General features: G+C 32.2%; 2 protein-coding genes across 3 annotated transcripts; both read left to right on the top strand.

Annotated features, from left to right (window-relative positions):
- Nucleotides 1-2,247: 2,247 nt before the first annotated feature.
- LOC128983937 (peptidoglycan-recognition protein SB1-like) lies at nucleotides 2,248-7,652 on the top strand. The gene is made up of 5 exons (XM_054403213.1): nucleotides 2,248-2,382; nucleotides 3,126-3,361; nucleotides 4,238-4,368; nucleotides 5,295-5,409; nucleotides 7,388-7,652. Exons 1-5 carry the CDS (start codon nucleotides 2,377-2,379, stop codon nucleotides 7,563-7,565), a joined length of 666 nt encoding a protein of 221 aa, XP_054259188.1. The 5' UTR covers nucleotides 2,248-2,376; the 3' UTR covers nucleotides 7,566-7,652.
- A 3,065-nt stretch (nucleotides 7,653-10,717) lies between these two features.
- Nucleotides 10,718-16,122, top strand: LOC128988026 (peptidoglycan recognition protein 4-like). Of its 2 annotated transcripts, none has more exons than XM_054409200.1 (4): nucleotides 10,718-10,885; nucleotides 12,814-13,036; nucleotides 13,808-13,944; nucleotides 15,738-16,122. In XM_054409200.1, exons 1-4 carry the CDS (start codon nucleotides 10,852-10,854, stop codon nucleotides 15,902-15,904), a joined length of 561 nt encoding a protein of 186 aa, XP_054265175.1. In that variant the 5' UTR covers nucleotides 10,718-10,851; the 3' UTR covers nucleotides 15,905-16,122. The 2 variants fall into 2 exon arrangements, with proteins under 2 accessions (XP_054265175.1, XP_054265174.1); XM_054409199.1 differs by lacking the exon at nucleotides 15,738-16,122 and adding an exon at nucleotides 15,402-15,656.
- Nucleotides 16,123-22,487: the final 6,365 nt, after the last annotated feature.

Genomic DNA, 22,487 nt, shown 5'->3' with positions numbered 1-22,487 from the left:
ATACATATATTTAATTTATTAAGTCTGTACTAAAGAACCATGACACACTTGTGTCCAAACCTATACAAATATTAACCATCAAACTATTTTAATAATCACAGTACTAATGTCAACTGTTTTAACAGCGATTATTAATTGTGTGACAATCATTTATAGATAATATTGTTCAACATATATCTCATATAAAGAAGAATCGTCCCAATATTTAGAATATAGTAAGCTAGAACCTACATTTACAATTCATCTAAGTTTTTTATATCGAAAGCCTTTTTTGGAACATTTTTTCTCTTATATATAGCATTTACGTCAAATGCGCTACTACTGTACTATAGCAGCACTGGACCAAGGTAGCCACTTTCTAACTGAAAATATGCTATAAAAATAAATGATGACTATAAAAGTTTTAATAGCCAAATTAGCCGAAACTTTGTCACTTGTGGCTGTCACTTATTTCAAGATGGATGGTCCACTAAGCAAGACTGATGCGACAGGCAAATGCTTCTTTCGTCATCATTTGTGGCTTTATTTGCCATTTAATTCAATTCAGATCCCTGTTTATCCCTTATTTCTACGTTTTCAACGATATCAACTCAGCCTAATGATATTTATTGATTGAGGGTTTTATAAACAAAATCCTACCTTTATAAAGGAAAATATATACATTGTTATTTTTCAGCTCATGCTTAGAGCACTTCGCTTACATCATGACAGGCATTTGCCTTTACAATTACAATGTTTCACTTAAGAAATATAAACGTAGCATTTCTGTTAAAACCCAAAATTCAGATGCACAATAAAATTTTAACCTGAAATTTTGATATTTTCGTCAATGAGAGTACGACATTCTGAATATGTAATTTGATATATTTTAATTCATTCGATACATAGATTAGGTACTCTTTTAACAAACCTTAATGACAACACTAATAACGTTCAAAGTGAAGCTGTGAAAAGACAATTAAAATTGTGTAACCTGTAATAACCGTGGTAATCTTATACTAACATTATATTATAAGAAAACGTTTTTATTAGTTCGCTTTCTTGTCCGGTACAAATTTTTAAATCAATTTTATACTAACTTCCCGACGAGCTAGAGACTTGAAACTTGAAACATAGCTCACAAATGGAAGACAATGCAATATTATATCATTTAATTTTCATATTTCCCTTGGGCTACGCCCCATGGGCTTGTTTTTATTAAATCACTTTCTTGCAAATTTTGATACTTCCCGATGAGCTAGAGACTTGAAATTTGAAACATAGCTCATAAATGGATGACAATGCAATATTATATCTTTTAATTTTCATATTTCCCTTGAACTACGCCCCATGGGCTTGTTTTTATTAGCTCGCTTTCCTACAAATGTTGATATCAATTTTAAACGAAGTTCCCGATGAGCTAGAGACTTGAAACTTGAAACATAGCTCACAAATGGATGACAATGCAATATTATATCATTTAATTTTCATATTTCCCTTGGGCTACGCCCCTTTGGCTTTAAATTTTCTATGTTTACATTTTAAAAGAATGTAAACATATAAATTAATTTAAGTCAACTGTAAATACTTAAATTTGACAGTTAGAAGAGCAGAGGTTAAGAGGTACAGGTTCTGCTCCCAAGATATTGTAAAAATATAAACCAATCATTTCAAACTAAAGATAAAACATCTGATTACAGATAATAAGGTTTTGGGTTTTGGTTGTGTATTAAGAGGCTATATAAAATAGATTTAACATATTTACACATTAAAGACTAAAAACTAGAAAATAATTTATAAATAAAAATACTTTTAAAAAATGCCACGTTTTTAAACGCACTAAAAAGTATAAAATAATTTATACAATTTTGAAAGAATAAATACTTGTAAGATTTAAAACGAAAAACGTGGGGCGCATGCAATAGATCATAATAGTTCAATGGGTGAAGTTAATTGTTTAAATCAGCATGCGCCCCATGTTTTTCGTTTTAAATCTTACAAGTATTTGTATTAGGTCTATGTAATAGGTAGTGATTTTTATTTAAATTTCGTTTTAAAACGAGGTTATAGTTTGAGTCTTTAAATAGATAATGTTAAGTATACAGTACATAATACATCCTAAATAAGTCTTAGCCATATTCCAACGTAGTATCCCTTGTTTCATCATAATACAACATTATAGTACATGTTATCTTATGTTATATTGGCTGCTCTGATAACGTGCGGCTACTCACACCACTCTAGATGATTTAACAGTCGAGCCTAAGCTTTGTACAAAACCAACAAAAAAAAAAAACACTTTGAAATGAAATGAAAATCAAAGGAGATTTCCATGATAAGTGAAATAGTAAACGATTAGTATTTACTGGATTTTCTGTGAATTACATCAATAACAAAATGCAGGTAATATATTATATTGTTATTACAACATTCTTAGAGTAGATGTGTGTGTGTTAACTTACAGTGTAGCTAAGGTTCTATCTGGTGCATTAAGGTTTAATACACCAAACATAAAAAATACTAAACATGTTATGCAAAATGTCACCTTTAATGTATTTTTAAACAATATATCAAATGCTTTGTTCTTATTAAGATGTAAAAACACATAAGAAGGAAGGGAAGTATCAAAACAATTAAGAAACTGAGTATAAAGATTATGGGTATTAGATACAATTAAATTGTATCTATAATGTTGCAGTAAAAATACGTAAAAATACGTCAAATTTTGACGTATTTTTACACGTTTTCATAGTTTTGTACTATATTATGATTAAAAGTCACCTTGGATGGTTTCGGGTACGTAAAATGAACGGATGAACTAATTTACGAACACATTACTTATCGTTTAGTAGTTTTAGTAGTAGTTAAGTGGCAATCGTTTTAGTATAGATTTTACTAAGGTAACCAAAATCAATTTCTGTGTCTATAAGGTATCCGATGAAACTATAAATGAAACTCCCCTTTTCATTTGCCTTCGGTTAACCTGGAATCAAAACTAATATAGCCTTTTCCATATCCGATAATTAAATCATCACAAACGTTATGCTGCTTCTAAGAATATAAGCAGAGGGTATATAGCCATGCAAATTTCTAAAGCATTACTATAAATTACTTATCACATTACTTTTCCCATGAATCATTTTCAGACTAAACTCTGTAACGGATGGGACCCCCGCTTTGACTTACACATTGTGCCGAGGGAAGAATGGGCAGAGGGTCCTAGGAAGAGTTTGCCCCCCTTTACCAAGGCTGTGAAGTACGTAGTGATGACCTACAACACTCCAGCCCCAAGATGTTACAATAAGGAAGAATGTGTCAAATCCATGAGGGAACTCTACAAGTACTATGTGGAGAAGATGGAAATGGAAGATATACCTTTTAAGTGAGTACAGGAGGAACCATTTGATGAGTATTTCTAGTGTGAAAATTTCAAACTAAGTTGTTGTATTGGAGTAATATATTTATAGTGGATTTTACTTTTTTTTGCAAAGGCGGCTTTAAGTGATATTTACATGTTTTTGTTAATGGAATTTGAAATTTGTATGCTTTGGTTTTCGAAATCATGGTTTAGAAATTAAAAATTGTATAATGTTTAAGTATACAACTGTCAAAAATGCTAAAAATACGATTAGACAACATTTAAGTCAAAATATGAAATGAAGCAAGAATAATTTACATTTAACGACAAGGTTTGAAATTTGTTAATGCTTAACCAATAAATAGGTATGCTCTCAGCTTTGATAATTATTTCCGTTTTTGTAATACATAAACACTCTGAAATACAAATATACAAGCTACAACTTACAACACACCATTATTTTTTAAATAAAATATGCTGAAGATTTTTTGAATATTCAAAGTTCTGAATATATTCCTAGATGAATGTGAGTTGATTAATTAAATCACATTTATAACTCATTATTAGGCGTTCAGTAAATTACTGTACCACAAAAATAACGGTAGTATAAACTTCTAATTAACTAATTGATACTAAATTACTGAGTCGTATTCAAATAAAGTGCATGCAAGTAAATATATGAACAGTACCTAAACAATGGCCGTGAGGCCTAAAAACCACAGCACTTATATTCTCAGTCATACTTGGATCAGAATTTTAAAAATTACTAATTGTTAAGTAACATCATCATAGCTAAGAGCCCACGATAATTCGTATTTCAGAAGTGGAAGTGTCTCTATCAGGGGAAATATTTCTTAACAAAGGCCACACTATATTTTGTATAACAGAACTTTGCTTGAGTTTTCTAGTGAGTCATGATGGGACCGTGTATGAGGCACGGGGGTTTGTTGCCCAACCCTGTGGATTCCTCCCTTACTTTAGGGAACACGTCGGCAACAGATTTGACATAGCTTTCATTGGCGACTACGAACGTAAGTTTTTTACATTGCCTATTTGTAAAAGGAAAGTACCGCAGAGTATCTTACCACTGTATACTATGGTGGAGCGAGATGGTCTAGTGGTTAGAGCGCGGGGCTTCGGTCTAAGAGGTCCCGGGTTCAAATCCCGCCAAATCACCAATGGATTTTATCGAAGCTATAATGCCGCAACCCCTAGGTCTAGCTTGAAGTAATGTGAAAAACAATCCCAGATTCGTGCCTATCGTCCAGAGACAAACAAAAAACTCCTGTATACTATGCTAGATTTTTACCATTGACAACAGTAAATGATTTTTACATCCTACCCTTATACATAGTAATGGAGAAATAAATGCTTTCTTAAAAAGTTTTGGTTGCCCACATTCGTTTTGGGCCCTCCTGACAAAAATAAGTGGTTTTTAAAGTAATATCTATGTGTGTGTAGGTGTACAGAGTTACAAACTACACATGTGGCCTTACCCATCATTATTGTTTTGACAAGTTATTAGGAGAAAGTATGGGTCAGATCCCTGACATTGTTTAGGCTTAGCATTGTTTAGAAATACGTCTAATATGTGCACTATGCAGATGCAATAATTAAAGTTCATCTTTACAATACTTTAAATTAAGCTTTCTTTTATATTTTCTACCACCACAATTCGAAAGCCAAATATAGTTATCTATAGATCCAAAGTGATCTTTTGATCGAGAATAAGACTCATTTTCTCATTTCATAATATGTATATTTTTTAAACTTTAACAGGCTGGTTTATGAAGGACTGTTTAGTATTTTTAGGGTGAAATATAATAAAATATACATGTTTAAACTTTGTTACGTAGAATATATTTAATTGAAATATTTACCGGTTCTTTCAATAATATTGTATTAATAATTAATTGAATAAGTATGTAAATCTGACGAACTCTATGTATTGTTTTAGTTGAATTATATCCTGACGTGATGATGAGTACGACTATGGCCATTGTCAATATGGGGGTCGACAAAGACGTTATCAGAAAGTTCCATGATGCCCTGGAGTACAGGGATGAAAAAAGGTAAGCAGGAAGATACTTAAGCTTAATTGATTGATTTGTGTTTAGAGTCCTTGGAGCCTAGACGTCATAGCCCATAAAACAACTACAAAAGTAGGAAGACAATTTTTAATGTCACAGCGCAATTGGTTTTACAAATTACTACCACTTTGGTATTAAAAAAATGTTTTGAGATGGTAAATAAGTCTTTAGAGGCTGTTTGAAGTTAAAAAATAACATTTCTCTTATGGCATACGAATCCAAGATGGTTGTTAGCCTTCATGGACTACAATTATAAAGTGAAAAAAAGAAGAAGACTACAAGGAAAACTTATAATCTCTGTATATATTTAAAATACAATAACTTTGGTATTTGAAAAAAAAAATTTTGAATGATAAATAACCCTTCAACAGCAATTTGAAATAACCCAAGATTGCCACTAGCCTACAAGGACTATTAAACCTAGTAAATAAACATATGTATTATTCAATGAACAGATTCTTATTTTTCACAAAACAAAAAAAATATCACAGTAATAGAATTGAACGTATTACTATTTAGATTAAATTATTTAATATTTAAATGTGTTTTCCATATTGTCGTTAGCAGATTTAAAATAATAATTTGGTATTAGTATCTTGGTATATATTTGTGAACTATTTAGACCAACATGCTAAACACTGTTGGACTATGCTGGAACACGCTTCGTTTAACCAATAGTACATGTTTTAAAATAATTTATAATTTGTGGATTAGGTAAATTAACCTAATGGAATATGTAGTTTAAGATACCCTATTACATCCTACACTATTCATAGAGAACTCTTTCATAGAATGGTCAAGCATTGTTACCCTATTTAATAATATACAGGGTGATTGAAAATGAATAGCACAACTTTAAGATTTGAAAGCTCTACAAAGAAAAAAAGGTAATCCAAACACTATTTGTGGCGAATTAAGTAAGCTATAAAGTTTCGTAACTGCTAATTTGTTCGCTTGAGGCGCTGTTGACAAGGAGTCAGCGTCAGTTGATGCTAAGATGGCAACTGCTCAACAGAAAGCTTTTTGTGTTATTGAGTACGGCAGAAGTGAATGACAGTTGTTCAGCGTGCATTTCGAGCAAAGAACGGTGTTCACCCTCCTGATAGGTGGTGTAAACGTAGGTAGAAACAGCTTATAGAGAATGGTTGTTTGTGCAAGGGAAAACAGTTCTGGAAAAAAGTAAAGAACGAGTTTAAGTATCGGGTTGATATTGCTCGGAGAAAGTCATATTGAACATCTCAAAACCAGTTAGTGAATAAAAAACCCCTTTTTTAAAGTTGTGGTATTGTTATTGAATCACCCTGTATATAATAGTTTTGGTTGGACTTATAACTGAATAGTTATACAAAATTGGTTGATGTTCCATCTTAATTAACAATCATCACAAAATAAAAACACGACGTTAGATAAGTAACATTTTTAAGAAAATGTGATTTCCCTTTGATTTGATATTTAAATTATACTTTTAAAAATACTTGCATGGTAAAAAAATCAAAACCATAAGACGCGTGGTCCTATTAAAATCTTAGACACAAATAAATTAATATGCAAATACATGTGTTTTTTAACAAAACAACAGTAGTCACACTACAGTGATATGTCCTGTAGCATTAACCTATACATTGCATTAGAGTCGTTACAGTAATGAGAAATCATTACTGTGGTAATTAGTTCCCACATCAGAATGGTAGCCAATAATGGGCTAACTTTACTCAGTTAATTCTGATAATGTTAACTCATTGTATCTACTTGACAAGGGTTGAACGCTTCATTATATTAGGGGTGAATTTTTCAACCCATTAAAAAATAAAGTGGTTTAAGATATTTATTTAATTTGTATAATTAGTATTTATTAAGTACAGAAAAATTAGCAGATTTACATCAATTCAGTAACAACATATATTTTTTATGTAATGTAATCACGTTTTTAACCAAATTTTGCAATACACTTGTTTGCTAGAACACTACAAGCAGTGGCTGCAGTGAAGGAAAACAGCCCTTGGGAAAACTGGCAGCTCCAGTACATTGCAGAGAAAGTTTATGGGGAGAAATTGGAATATAGGGAATGTCAAAAAAGGCTGAAACATTTAATACCTAAAAAGAATATGCCGGTAGGAGATTTGTGTGTCATTATGTGAGTCTTTGATAATAAAGTAAATGCCTTTAGTAACTGTAAAGTAAGTAAATACGTTTTAAGTAAGTATAAAGTAAATGCCTTTACTGCTTTGATATATTCTATTCGTATGGATCGTTGAATGTGTTGTTTCCTAATTCCTTGTTAAAATATTGAAAATATTATTAACATGTAAAATGACTGTTGAGGTTATGGCATATGCATTTGTAAAACATAGATGGAGGGTCGTTTAGATATTTAAACACAATAAATGAAATGTGACTACTCAATTTAGTTTCTTTCCAAATACTAGTATAATTGTTCACAGACATATTTTAAAATTCCCAATGTCTATACATCTTTAATTTTTGCATCTAAGACAATTTTTTTTTCACTTTATGAAATCCAATTTAATTTTTTACTCATTATTTATATCATAGACTTTATGTAGCTATGAATATTATAATTCCTTCCTTTTTTAAGGTTTTATGGTATTTTTCATAGTTTTTGATAAACTGGACATAAATCCTAAAGACAGGAAAATCGATTACAATATGAAGATATTTTAACTTGAAAAACTGTTTTTTGGTTTATCTGTGCTAGATTTGAACACAATATGAACGGAGATTTATTTCACGCTATTAATCAGCAGGTTCTTTATAAATAGGATATTTACAAAGGGTAAGTTTTAAATAAGAGAGCATGCAGCTTAGAAGTGTGAAAGTTGTTGACGAAACCAATCCTTGAAGTCCACAGGGATCGGCCACCCTGTTGTCTGTCCAGTTAAAGATATAATATAATACTATAGCAATGACTATTCAAAGTGCTCTATTGAGAGAATACTAATTCTGAATTCAGATAAATCTATAACAAATCTAAATTATTGCTAAGTAAATCTTTTAAATAAACGTTGATTTATTTATAATTACATGTTTTAAAACGAAATAGTAAATAAGGTCATGTTTTGATTTACTGTTGTAAATAAGATTTATAATAACATTAGAAACATTTAACGGTATTTTCCAGTTAAATACTATCGAGTCCTGTCTTCATCTTTGCTGATAACCAATAACATTTTGGAATAAAGAAAATAATTACAAATATTGCCCAAAGTAATTACGAATAATGTGTTTAAATAATGCATAATAAACCACTGATTTTATAATTTAATGGTTAAGGAAAAAACCATGTTATTTCACGAATTTCACCAACTTCAGTCAGTTTAGTGTAAACTGTGCAATTAATACACATTTTTAAAAATACTTGTGTTATTTACACATAAACAAGTTGTTAGTTGTAATTTCAACACTGTCTTTCATCTACTCATTTACTTACAGATTGTAAAACAATCCATAAAAACATAATTAGGTAAACTATAATAGTAAAATAATTTACTGGTGCTTTTTATTTTCTGAATTACTCTTTCTATTATAAACGCTGCTTTATCACTCACACACGAACACAAATTACTCGTTGACACTCCTGAAAGTCCACAAACAAAAGTCACAATTGAGAAGGGTTACAGGAAGATGTATTGCAACCAAGTTAGAACACACAGCTTTACTCAGATAGAGTGTGTTTGTTCAAACACATACATGACTCCGGCTTACTAAGTGTATATTGACCGATCGAGATAACAAATACACTTCACCTAATCCTGAAAAACCGGTGTTCAATTTTGATTTACTGCCTGCAAACCGTTACACATACTGTTAGGCTGTTGATGTGTACGATCATTATATGCTTGATTGCTGTAAATTATTAATACCCCGTATTAATTAGGGTGGTTACGTGTGCACTCAAGCATAGACCGATTTAAATTTATTTTTTAAATTATATAACTTACTGTGACTCGGGTCAAATCTTTGGATGGTTTAGGTAAAAATGTATCTGACTCGTGCGTAATCTTTGGACAGTTTAGATAAAAATGTATCTAAGCCTTGGGTTGTTTGTTTGTAGTTTTTTAAATAAGGTCTATACATTCTCAAATAGTTTGGTTTATAATGGGCTACAATGTATAAAATCAAAATATGGTGCATTTACCAAACCTGTATGGTAGGTTTGTGGTCTCATCTTATGGTAGGTATCTTATCATATGGTAGATTCAACATATCAAGCTATCAGTCTGCAATTTACTATCGATCTAGTTTTGCCATGAAGGAGGCAATATTTATTCTTTATTTAATTGAGTTTAAAGAGATTTACGTTGACTAGAACTTTTATGTAAGAAATTTGATGTAAAAAAGCTCGTCCTATGGGATTTCAACGATTATACATGACTATTGCATCACTCTACTAACATAATGATAGATTTCTTGAGAAGCTCGACATATTGCTGGAATTTTCGATAGATATTAGTTAGACATTGTAATGTGTGGCGATCTCAATATCGATATGTATACAGTCTTATTAACGGTTGTTAAGAAATTAGTAACTATTGTCGTAGAATATTATGTTTTAATGCTAGACAGAATGGGATTTTCCTGTCAAAGGGTAACCATAATGATCCGTATAGGTAACGACCAATTTCTCTTATCACCTTTGTTTCCACAAAAAAAATTAAATAGTTATTAACAACCATTTAAGTGCCTTTTTTGGACAACCCTCCTTTTTCAATATTTTTCAGTACCTGTTTAGGCTTGAGGGTGCGTCTGGTAAGGGTCATCTTAGGTCCTATTGATTTAAAATTAAATACTGTTAAGCACCTTGTTTCTGTGAAAACTTTTTTTTGTCAACAAGACCTTTACATTCCGTGAACAATCAATTAATACTATTTCCCAAGAAGTGGAATTCATTTACTCAACATTTAATGGGCTTATTTTCAATATGTAAAAATATATTTACATGCTACATACAAGATAACTAACTTATTGTAATGTTTATCAAGTACTTGTACAATAATCATTTTAACAATTAGAACAAGCAGAGAAAAATAAGGTACAAAACTAAAACTCACTGTTGAATAAACTGTTTTTATATTCACTACTTGATATGCTTAGCATGATAAAAACTACTCCTTTAAACGAAAATGAAATAAAAACTTGAAGTTTAAGATGTGTTTATTGAACTAAGACTGACAAATTAATCTACTTTATTACTACCGAGCAATCATACAATACCAATGATTCTTTCCGAAGGTCACAATGACACAATCTACAATGTACTGTTATATAATAGTTTAGTAAACTAACTTAATATTGGTTATCAGTAACATTGATAAGGTTGGCTTGACTATTAAAAATAGTATCCGTACGTTCCCTCTTTAGCTACAATAATTATTTTATACAGGGAAATGGTCTAGTGAACAGATAATGGAAAATACTACTTCCGATGGACAACCTACAGGTGGGAGATATGATATTTAGAAATGTATTCGCATGGCTCAATCACGTCCCGGTTGAAGTTCGTTCGCTACGCTCACTCACCTTTAGGTTGGAGCTCGTTCGCTGCGCTCACTTGTTTTCAGGTTAGCTCGTTCGCTACGCTAACTCGCCTCCAGGTTGATGTTCGTTCGCTACGCTCACTCACCTTTTGATTGCAAATTAGCTGTTGTCATCAATTTTAAAAAGTCATCCCTTGTATTGTTTATAATACTTTGATAAAGGTTTTTATGTTTTAATATTTAACATTGGAGAATTTAAACGTTGTTAAGTGCACAGGTGTGCTGCGATTGGGGTTTAATACATTTGGACTTATTCAAAAGTAAAATAGTTTTCTGTGCTGCACTCTGTAGAAACACTGTGGCACTATTTCAAATCATGACTAATGCTAATACAGAATGTTGTAATTATTCAAACCTACAAAACAGTTGGTAAAAGTAAACATCTGCTTTTAAATTATATTTATTTGTAAACATTGTAAATCAAAAAGTCTGACATTGACCCACTTAAAACCCTCTGGGGCAGAGCCCTTTTGATAGATCTGCACCAAACTTCACTCGAACCATCCTTGAAAGATGCTTAATAATGCCTGAAAGTTTCATTACAATCTGTCGAGCGGTTTCGGAGTCCATAACGTATATACATACACACACACACACATACATAGTTCCTCTTTTATAGATATAGATTAATCGGGCACAGCTGACGCCAGCTTGTTTTGATATTTTAAGGCTTATTACACCGCCAAATTTGCTTACATTACAATTGAAAGGTTTGAATGAGGTAGGTAAAACATAATTTTCTCCCCTTGTTCTTGAAATTAGGCTACATTATTGCCTGAGAACGATATTTGTTATGTGTTCATCCTAAAATGCCCAAAAGCTTAACACCATGTGTAAAAAATATAATTTGGATAGTGTATAAGTAACACTGTCTACAAAAACGCTATCTTTCAATAATTCTCCTTTTAAAAGGTTCAATAAATTATGTGCAAGTATATAATAGTGATCACATGTTTTGCACAGTTTATGGCAACAGACATAATTTTGCAAATAAAAGTAGTATTTATATATTTACCAAAAGGGGAATTTTTATTTTTACACATTGGTTAATACTTATACAATGGTTTTTCATAACCATACAACCGGTTCAACCCTGAAACTAACCAGTAGGTTTGTTCTGGCTCGATTCTGGCCTAGCCTTAATTATCAGTTTGGACTAGCAAACTTTTGCCAAAAGAAACAGTCTATTTTAGTCCCCAACAAAGACACACAGATAATCTCACATTGTTCCAATTCTTTACACATATTCCTCTTAAAATATAATCAAGGTGGCAATGCACTGTCAAGCATGTAATGTAAGGATATGCTTTTGACACACCTAAGATTCATGGTTCGCTATACATTACGTTCTATCATTAGAGACTTTCTGGAAATGTTTGCTAATCAATTATATCAATTATTTTAAGTTTGGGACGCCACTGTGTGCGTATTTTAAACCAAATATGATTGAAGGATGAGTGTATGATGAGTGGCACGATCTTGTAGTCTTGTTAGGGACTAAGGCCGATATATCTCTCAGACACATCTGTTAATTAAAATTCCAAACAGCTAATGGCAACTAAGGGACTTACAGTTTATGGTGGAATCCGAACCACATTCTTGCCTTGGTATTAACTAATTGGTCTAATTACCAAGATAGTACTGTGGATAGTAGTAGTACTCACTCGTGCGGACATTAATCCATACCAGGGATTGTCGCGTCCACAGTGCATCCCTATAAATATCCACAATTCGTGACCTCCTAGTAGGTGGATTACAGGACGACACCAAACGACCCAGTCTACAAGACTTTTACAGCTTAACTTACGATCTCTGGACTTTCTTTCCCCAGGTACATATCCCCGCTCCAAGGGCGTGGTTGAGATAGTGTCCCGTACACTATGGGACTCGCTACCCCCGCGGAAGGCAGAGGCCCTACCAGGCCAGAGACTGGTAGTATGGTTCTCGGACACGGCTACTCCAGAGTGTAAGAACTTTACGGATTGCATGTCTACCGTGCAAGAGCTGCAGATTCAGCACATGGACGTCCTTAGGCTGCCAGACATCAAACACAAGTAGGTGTTAGATGATATAATAGATAAGTTCTATCTTTGAATGATTTTGATAAGGTGTTAAGGGTTTAAGGGTTAAGCTATCCCATAAGATGAGTGGTTTATGGCAGAACGTTCTCAGTTAAGACTAGAAATTGTGGTTCAAAATTGAAATCAGCTGGTAATCAAACTTAGATTGTTTTTCCTTTCTCGTATTATTCTACACTACTTTTTAAACATTCGGACTGGATAAGTACAAGTAACAGTAGTACAGACATTCAGTCGCAATGACGATTAAAATATTAAATGAAATATTAGAATATTACATTTTGTGTATTTTCTAGGGATGGAACTCTTAGGACTTTAAAATGATACTTTGATGTTCCATTTGTCGTTTTAGTTATTCTTGAGACAAAAGTTTATTTTTTTTTAGAGATTAATAACGTGTAAAACTGGCATCAGTGTTGATATTTATTCAGTTTTATTCCCTGTAATTTGAGTTTGTAGCTAAATACAGCAATATTTCTCCAGTATATTAGCTTGGAAGTAAGAAAAGGTTCTGATCATAACATATCATTTTAAATTGGCATTGGTGTTTAAAGCTACGCCTATTTATTTATACTACATGATTAGTTATCCATTTTCTCAACAGTGTTTGTAAATCTTTTTTAAAATATTAAAAACTTAAATTCACAATATTACTGTCACTTTTGTTATAGCTATTCTAGAAAGCAGATAGATTTGATACCGAACGGCAACCCTATTCTCTCTTACATGGAAGATTATTATTTTCAGTTTCCTGATCGGAGGAGACGGCAGAGTTTATGAGGGTCGAGGGTTTGGTGTCAAGCCCAGCAACGATGAATACATTAAAAAGATGTATCCTTTGGTTGAAGACACGCTGGACATAGCGTATATAACTACATTGGAAAGTACGTATTTATTACCGAAGAATATTGAATGTTGAATAATGCATGTTTATAACTGTATACCACGCATAGCAAGGGATGAAATGTCATAAAGAGCAATTTATTCAACATCCTATTGGGACAATTCATTTCTACACAACAAGTTTTAAGTTAATCACCATTTATACACGTAGGCCTACATGAAATATTTTTCAACTCTGAAAGTACTTGGCAAAATGTCTTAGAGGCCACAGACTCTTTTAGACTGCTTTTAAACTTTATATTTTCAAATAAAAAGGCTGTTTAGGGTTTAAATGACGTAAAACAATCAATTCTAAACAAACTATTAATGAGTACGTTTTAAAAAAATTAAAACCCATGCATGAGTTTGTATTGTAAAGTTTTTTTTTTACTTTCATCGCTCATCTTTTAAAAACCCATTTTTGTTAAAGTTTAAGGTTTTAAAGACCTTTGATAAACCAGTAGTAAATTATCAAAATATTTTGTAATTTTTAAGATTTTATAACAGTTATTTTCATGACAAGCGGAGTGTTAAGGGTGAAAAATGGATACAGACCATCGATGTATAAAACTAAAGCGTTATTTTAACATTTTTATTACTTGTACAAAACATCATGACAAATGATTATTAAAATGTCTTGCAACGTTTTAGTTAAGTGTACAGGGCTGAATGAAGTGCTCCGTTCTGGCCGCGACAATGCTAGATGTGCGGGACGCTTTATCTTACATGACGCCTGCAAAATCCAAAAAAATCCGCCTTAGGCTCGGGTCGCGGAGACTAGCGGCCGATCCAGTTAGTTTTATAATCAACTAGCTGTACCCGCGGGCTTTGCCCCGTTTAACTTCTTAATTTTCAAGATAAGCTCGTTCGCTGCGCTCACTTGCCTTCAGGTTAGCTCGTTCGCTACGCTAACTCGCCTCCAGGTTGAAGTTCGTTCGCTACGCTCACTCACCTTTTGGTTGCAAATTAGCTGTTGTCATAAATTAAGAAAATAATAATAGTGCTGCACCCTGTTGGCAATCCTAGTAACTTTAAAGCTATTGAACATCATAGAACAGAACCAACTTGTTTAATTGAAACAGCTGATAACATTCATTAATTCCTTTTATATATGAAAAATCATAAGGTTAACATGGGAAACTCCAGAGCCACTGGGGCGGAGCCCGAGAGTCCGATCAGAATAAAAACAACTTAGTTTTCCTATTTAATGGCTAAAGAATCGATGTACCAAATTTCAGCCTCCTAGGTAAATGGGAAGTGGGAGAATTAGTGATGAGTGAGTGAGTGAGTGAGTGTGTCAGTGAGGGCTTTGCCTTTTATATATTTAGATGATACAGACTAAAATTCTCCATTGCATTACTTACATAAGGTAATTTTTAAATATTCCTATCCTTTTTAATAAGCGCAGTTATTGGAAAATTTTACATTCTTTACCTCTAAGTTTATTTTTGATTTTCAGAGGGCGATGTACCTTCTGAGATAATGCGTGAGGCCACCATAAACTTTCTTAAGTATTCGAAATACCAAGGGCATTTGACCTTAGTTGTCCACCACGAAGTTTGGGAATGGGAACACACTGCGAGGGACATTTTGCCCTTTATGAAACCAGACTACCAACCATCAAACTCTTATGAAAGAGAAATTTCAGCGAGTAAAAGACTGTGACGAAGCCGATAATCCCACGAATTCGTGTATATAACATATAGTGTAAATAAAAAAAAGGAGATATGTTAAGTTTTTTTTTGTACGGTAAAATTTAAAAATAAAATACATTTACAAACCAAATTATTTTCAGATACCACTGACCAACCTACGCCTCTTATGCTGGAAACGGCAAGAGATCTAGTTGACTACGCTGTAAAACGTGGATACGTAGTACGTAAAGATGTTAAGAAAATTAACTACTGGGAGAAAAAATTAAAAACCGTGACAAACCTACAGTACGACAATATTTTTATTTAATACGTTTAAAAATAAACTCAAGCGTCTATAATAACGACTGAAACTTTATTGGAGATAATACTCTGATACAGAACAGGTTCTTCACCTAAAAGAGCCAGTCTTCTTTGTTTTATAGAGGACAGATAGACCTAGATATTACAGATAAGTTCTCAACCATCAGAGTACGACAACATTATATAACTGAAATTCAATATACTTGAGTTGAATTTAGAGTAAACTTACCCTTTTTTGTGATCTAGGCTATATATTTTTTTTTAACTTTAGAAGGCTAAAAAAAACTTTGTAAATGTGTTGAAATAATTAAATATAACTTATTGAGTTGATAGAGGATTAAATTATAAATCATTCTATCAGGTACTCATTTTACAGCTGAATAACTGTCAAAATGAACCAAAAGCATTGCACTTAAAAGAATTACTTAGAGAGTATACGAAAAGTAGGAGTCTATGGAAATAATGTTTATTAAAAAAATCATGATTTTTACAGTGGATATGGTAAAACAATAAACGTAACATTATTGATTATAAAAAAACCCGTTATAATAGTTTCAACATTTTGAGTGATCTGTCATATAATGTGTTGTATGTTAAAACAAAAAGTAACACAGTTGATCATAAATTAACTTTGTATGATTTGATGCCTTATTGTTCTAATAGTATCTATTCAATGGTAGCTCATATTGAAAAAGTGTTAAGCATGCCTGAAGTATTCTATAGCTGAAGACAGCTGGAGTATGGAGCTAGGCTATATTTTACAGCGCTATATTTTAACTCTGAGAGACCAGGGTCAGAAAATATTTACTTATTAAATAATTCTAAAGTTTTTTCAGCTTATTACAGTGGTTTAAAGTCCACCAGTACATTGAAGTCTATCACAAGTCTATCTATCCGTAGTACAACACAATTGATGCCGTAGTTGTCGTCGACTAAGAGGGTGTTTTGTGTACTTCATAATCCCTTTTGTTCGAATCTACACTATAAATACATTGATTTATTGTACAACATTAAGTGGAATTTCTAAAAATGCTTTCTGAACGCTTTTTGAAATAATATCCCAAGAATTTTAAATTATTATGTGGATGATTTCAAAGTATAATAAAAATGCGGTTGGATGGTGTCATAGCCGGGGACATTTTAGCGAGACGTTAAACGATAACCGTGACTCGCTGGCGAGAGTCCAAACGGCAATCGTCATCACAACACCCTTCTGCCCTTACATGAGGCGAAATAAATGCTATCACAAGAGTGCTTAGTATTTAAATAGTTTTGTGAAGCTTCCAAATTATAACACATATTTTTTATTACTTAAATGTTTATGTTTCCAATGTAATTACACTATGTTTTTATGCGATTAGAGTTTAACGCTGCTACAAAATTTAGGTAGTGATAAAGGTATTAAAACAATCTATTATATTTTTAAAGTGATACCATCAAATTTTATATAAACGGTTAAGGTCATTTACGAAATAAACATATAGGCATATGGCACATCAAAATAAAGCTTTGAGTGTGTAAATTTGCCGAAAAGTATTGATATGGACGAATTTCCTAAGGGCTCTGCCCCACAGGCTGATTTCCAAATGGCTGTACACCTGGCATGCTTCCAAAGTTTTTCATGATTTAATTTAATTTAGTTAATGAAACAGCTGGTCAGTACAATGAACTGGTGTTTGTTTATTTACTCGAAAAAGATGTTTGTGATTTGTTTGCTTTATATTTAGGAGGGTTATGTTTGGTTTAAAAAAAAGGTTGTACCGTATACGTTTTGTAAAGTATTGCTCAAAGTTTCATTTTGTAATTTAATATAGTATAATATAGTAAGCTACATGTAAAGAGGCTTGACTAAAGTTGAAGAATAATGGTATCAATATGGAGCAATTGATGCTATTGCTACACTAAGGTATGTTGTCATATACTTTTGGATCTATTAACATAAAAAGTAGGAGTTTGAAAGTAAGTAGGTTTACACTTTTAAATAAGTTTATATTTTCAAACTAAATCATAGATTTGCCGTATTTTAAAACACACATCAGAATTACTTTAATACCTCTCTAGGTCACATTTTCTTCCCGTTGCAAAGCATGGGTATAGCAGCTTGTAATATTTTTATTTAGAGTACGCATGTCATTTAGTTCGGGAGTTTCACTATTATTGAGAAGATTAAACAGATATGTGTACGTAATGGTAAGGGTAAATTTCGTGCATCTGGGCCATCGCGTACTATTTTTGCTAAAGATCAGTAATCGGGAAAGTTAGACTTTTTAGTATTGAGGAAAGAATTGCGTACCACACTCTAAACTCAACCCTAACTGACCCTTGAGATATTATCATGCGTGTTTTAACCGCTATAGGTAAGTAAAAAGTGTAATTTTTTTAATATATGGGTTTGTGCCAACATGTTTTATAGCTATAAAAAAGTATTGGTTATAATGTTAATCGAAATAATTTTATATTGTGATATTTTAAAATGTTTCTTTATTGAGTCAGCTGCTTGGTAAGCTAATTGACAGCCTATAAAAGCAATGCTGTAGATTACTCTAAAAAAATTACAAAATTTTGCATTATAAATATAATCATTTTGTATCTAAAGATTTACTTCATATATAGTGGTAAGTACGGCCCAAGCTGTTCTTGGCATATGTTAAAGGGGACAATAATCACATAATCTCATAAGACAAAATATTAAATATAAAAATAAAACACGTGAACTATTATACAACAATAGCTTATATTTTTTAAAGACTACCATGATTGTTTATTTCATGTCTGAAAAGCAAACATACACAACACAGACTATTCGTTTTACCGTCTAAATTATAAGGTATTTCCTTAAAATAATTATTCTTTTTCTGAGTCAACTAGTTGCAAAAGGTAAATGATGTTACTCATTTTCCCAATGTGTACTAAGGTACATTTATATTACTAGTTACTACAAAATAAAAGATTAAAATAAATCGTACTTTTATGGATTATATGATGTACTGATTCTATGATAATGTATTTGAATTTTGAGGCTAAATCAGTGACCATTTATGTTGATATTAAAAATGCACACAGTAGGGCCTATCTGCAAAATATTTTAAAGTAAAACTATATTACACTTCTCAAAACACAGTGAAGTGCAAAACATGGTACAAGGCCTGACACAACTGCTAGCAACTACAACGTTAAAGCTATGGCGTAATGAATGGTTCGGACGTGCTTATGACGACCATGTGGTAGAATATACTTGTGCATGTTTATCAATAAAAGCGTATAATACAGTTCATTTGCATTTGCAAAATGATGAATCCAAGGTGGATTGATTTATTTCGTTCTCTTTAATTTCATTACGAAGTGATATTTTTCTTACAGGCTTTCCTAATGGTTCTTCAGTGGACAATTTCGTTCCTAATTAATTTACAAATACAATATTAAAGTTGCCTACATGTAATGTATTAAATGGTTTGTAATTATGTATCACATACTTGTGAGTATGGACGATAAACCAACCCCGATAAAGGTTCATGCCTCAATTATATACATTATAACAAACTTCCTCTAAGGCCTAAAGTTCAAGATCAAGCACTTTAGGAGCAAATGATCAAGTGATCAACAACCTTACTGAAGATGGAGGTCAATTTAACCAACCTCTAGCTGTTCTAAATAGTCAAGCCTTAATCCCTGCTTTAATATGAAGGGCAATGAAAAAAAAAAACTGGTGAACATGTGAATCCATATCCATCCTTTGTTTACGTAAATAATGTTTCACTGATGAAAAGTTAACTAAATTACAAGTTAATTTGGTACAGAATAAAAATATATATTTAAAACATAAATCAACTTTATTTTCATAGTAGCAGATGGCATGTATACAAGAATTTGTGATAGGACAATCCAAGATTCTACGAGACTATTTGTAGTTTCATCCAAGACAAAGTGTTGAAAGAAACATTTCACAGCACCAGAACGACCATAACGAGGACGTTATAGCGAGCGGTTTAAACCACAACACACCTTGACTCGCTGGCGACGGTCCTAATGGCAACTGTTTAGTGAGGATATCAACAAATTCTCTAAACCACAAGATTAACACCAGTAAAATGTATTTTGTATCTTGGTACTGTCTCAAGATATGTAATGTAATGGTAATGGTACGTTACTAGTAATAAGAAAATAAGTGTATATTTGCAAGAAATAGGGCCTTGGTTTCGTCATTAAAGAAATACTTTGAAACCCCCCTTCCAGTAGAGTAGAAGCTATCTAATCTATTGGGCTGTTCACGCCATACTTAAGTTTATAACGCATTTTCTCAATGTCTACTTATGTTGCCTTATGTCAAATGTTGGAATATAGAAAATATGTGTTCTTTCGTACTATCAAATCAAAAGATACGTCACATGACATTATGAGATTTGGAAGTTGATGTTTCATAATCATATTTTCAGCAACAGGACTATTCTGTTTTATGTTTATAAAAATAGTACGTGCGGTTGTTGCACAATATTTCGCACTAGTACAATGTTCCGCTTCACAAAACACAGTCAAGTGCATGGTGTAAATGAAGACAAAACTACTAACAGCAAGACCGCTCTCTGCTAAATGCCACCGTAATGAATGTTTAGAACGTGCTTATAGCGTATGGCGACCATATACTGTAGGGTAGAATTTATTTATGCACTTTGTATCATCAAATTAAGTGCAAAACCTTTTACGGGTTTCTTTATTTTCAATAATAAACATTGTATTGATTTTAATTCGGAAAATCAGTTTTATTTATTTCCACTTTAAGATATTAACGCTAACGTCTTTAGTTATTAACGCCTTTCTCAATTTTAAAAATACGTTGAAACAAAACTTAAAATATCAAAGATATCGTATTAAAATCCAAAACGTTTCACCTTGAATTTATCAATGTACAATCAAGTAATTTTATGTCTTATTACCAAGTTATCCGATCATTTAAACACATAACCAAATACTGAACATGTCAACATTTAATAGACGAAACAAGATTTAATTACGTTTCAACTGTAAGCAATGTTATCTTATATTTACCAATGTAGTAAAAAAGTCACTTAATTTTAGTGTATACTCTTATAAATAGTAATTATGTATCATAAGCGTGTTTGTATGGGCCACATTAACCCTATTGCATGCTTCAAGTATGTTTAGCTGAATTTGTTTAGGGACAATCCAATTCTCAACTTAAGTAGTCGTTTCCTAGATAAAGTGTTGAAGGTAACATTTCACAGCGCCAGAACGGCCCATAACGAGGACGTTTTAGCGAGCGGTTTAAACAACGATACACCTCTACTCGCTGGCGATAGCCCAAATGGCGACCGCACTTTAATAACATCAACACATTACACTAACCACAAGATTAAGTCCTATATAGAATGAGTTTTTTTTTTATTTTGGTACTTTATATTGATAATGTAGTTAGTTTTATGGGCAGCAAGCTGGTCTAGTGGTATAGCTCGGGTCTTCGGAGCCCAAGGTCCCGGGTTCAAACCCGGACAATCACCAATGGATTTTATCCATGTGATAATACCACGAATCTCTAGGATTAGCCTAATTAAAACAGTTCCGGGCTAGAACCTAGCATCGTGGGCTGGGATGGTTGGACAGTAAAAATATTAAAAAATAGAAAGTTTTTTAATCATGATAAATATGTCAATAAAATAATGACAATACATTAAGTATTGAACTATTCCTACTACTATTTAACTATTTCTACTGTAAACTATAAAGACATTTTTATTAAAAAAGTTTAACCATTCCATTATTAGTATGTATTAAATAGCATTAAAAAATCATTTAAATAAGGTTGAACAACGAATTGACTCTGAAATGGCTAGGGATGAGAAACTGCAAGGTTACTAAAAGGGTATGGAAGTAATAAATTTTGAATCTTGTAAAAAATGACGCAACAAGGCATGTATTTTGGATACATAAAATCCCTGCAAATCGTTTTCCCTAGTAAACAAGACATGACAGCCTAAGCCTCAGTGTTCAGTAGAGTGAACCTTCAATATACGGCCTGAACTGATATTTTCGAAACGGTTTTATGTTTCCCTACTCTATATACATAATACAGTACAAATACAGTATTATAGTTTTAATCAAATTAATCAGTAATCTATAGGTGAAAAAATGTTATTAAATAATCCAATTGAAAATGTAGGCGTACAGAATCATTTGTGTTTGTTAAAATTCTGGGCCGTGTGTGGGCTAAAAGTTCTCGTTTCGTACCTCAAGTTAAGAATTTCGAGTTCAATCCTCGAAGTTCAATTAAAGGGTCAATGTTCAAAATAAATTTAGCTTCCGTAATAGTAAAGAAATTTAAGTTTTGGTACTAATAGAATCGAATATGACAGTGTATAGCTGTTAACAGATATTGAAAACAATTGGATCCAATTAGTTTATGCATCAGAATGTATGTTTAGTCCAACAAATTGATTTTTTTAATTAACGTAGGCTATAATATACGAGATATATATTTTCAAACCTGCTTTTGTTAAATACAATGTATATAAAAGTAAACTTTATCAAATTGGCTAACGTGAGCACCTAGCGAAAATAACCTAGTGAGCAATACCTTG

This window comes from Macrosteles quadrilineatus, unplaced genomic scaffold (assembly GCF_028750875.1).
Source record: "Macrosteles quadrilineatus isolate MER2022 unplaced genomic scaffold, UCM_ALF_1.0 Scaffold_2__2_contigs__length_208266976, whole genome shotgun sequence".
Lineage (NCBI taxonomy): Eukaryota > Metazoa > Arthropoda > Insecta > Hemiptera > Cicadellidae > Macrosteles > Macrosteles quadrilineatus.
The sequence above is the reverse complement of the archived record's forward strand: the minus strand, read 5'-3'. Positions and strand labels throughout refer to the sequence as shown.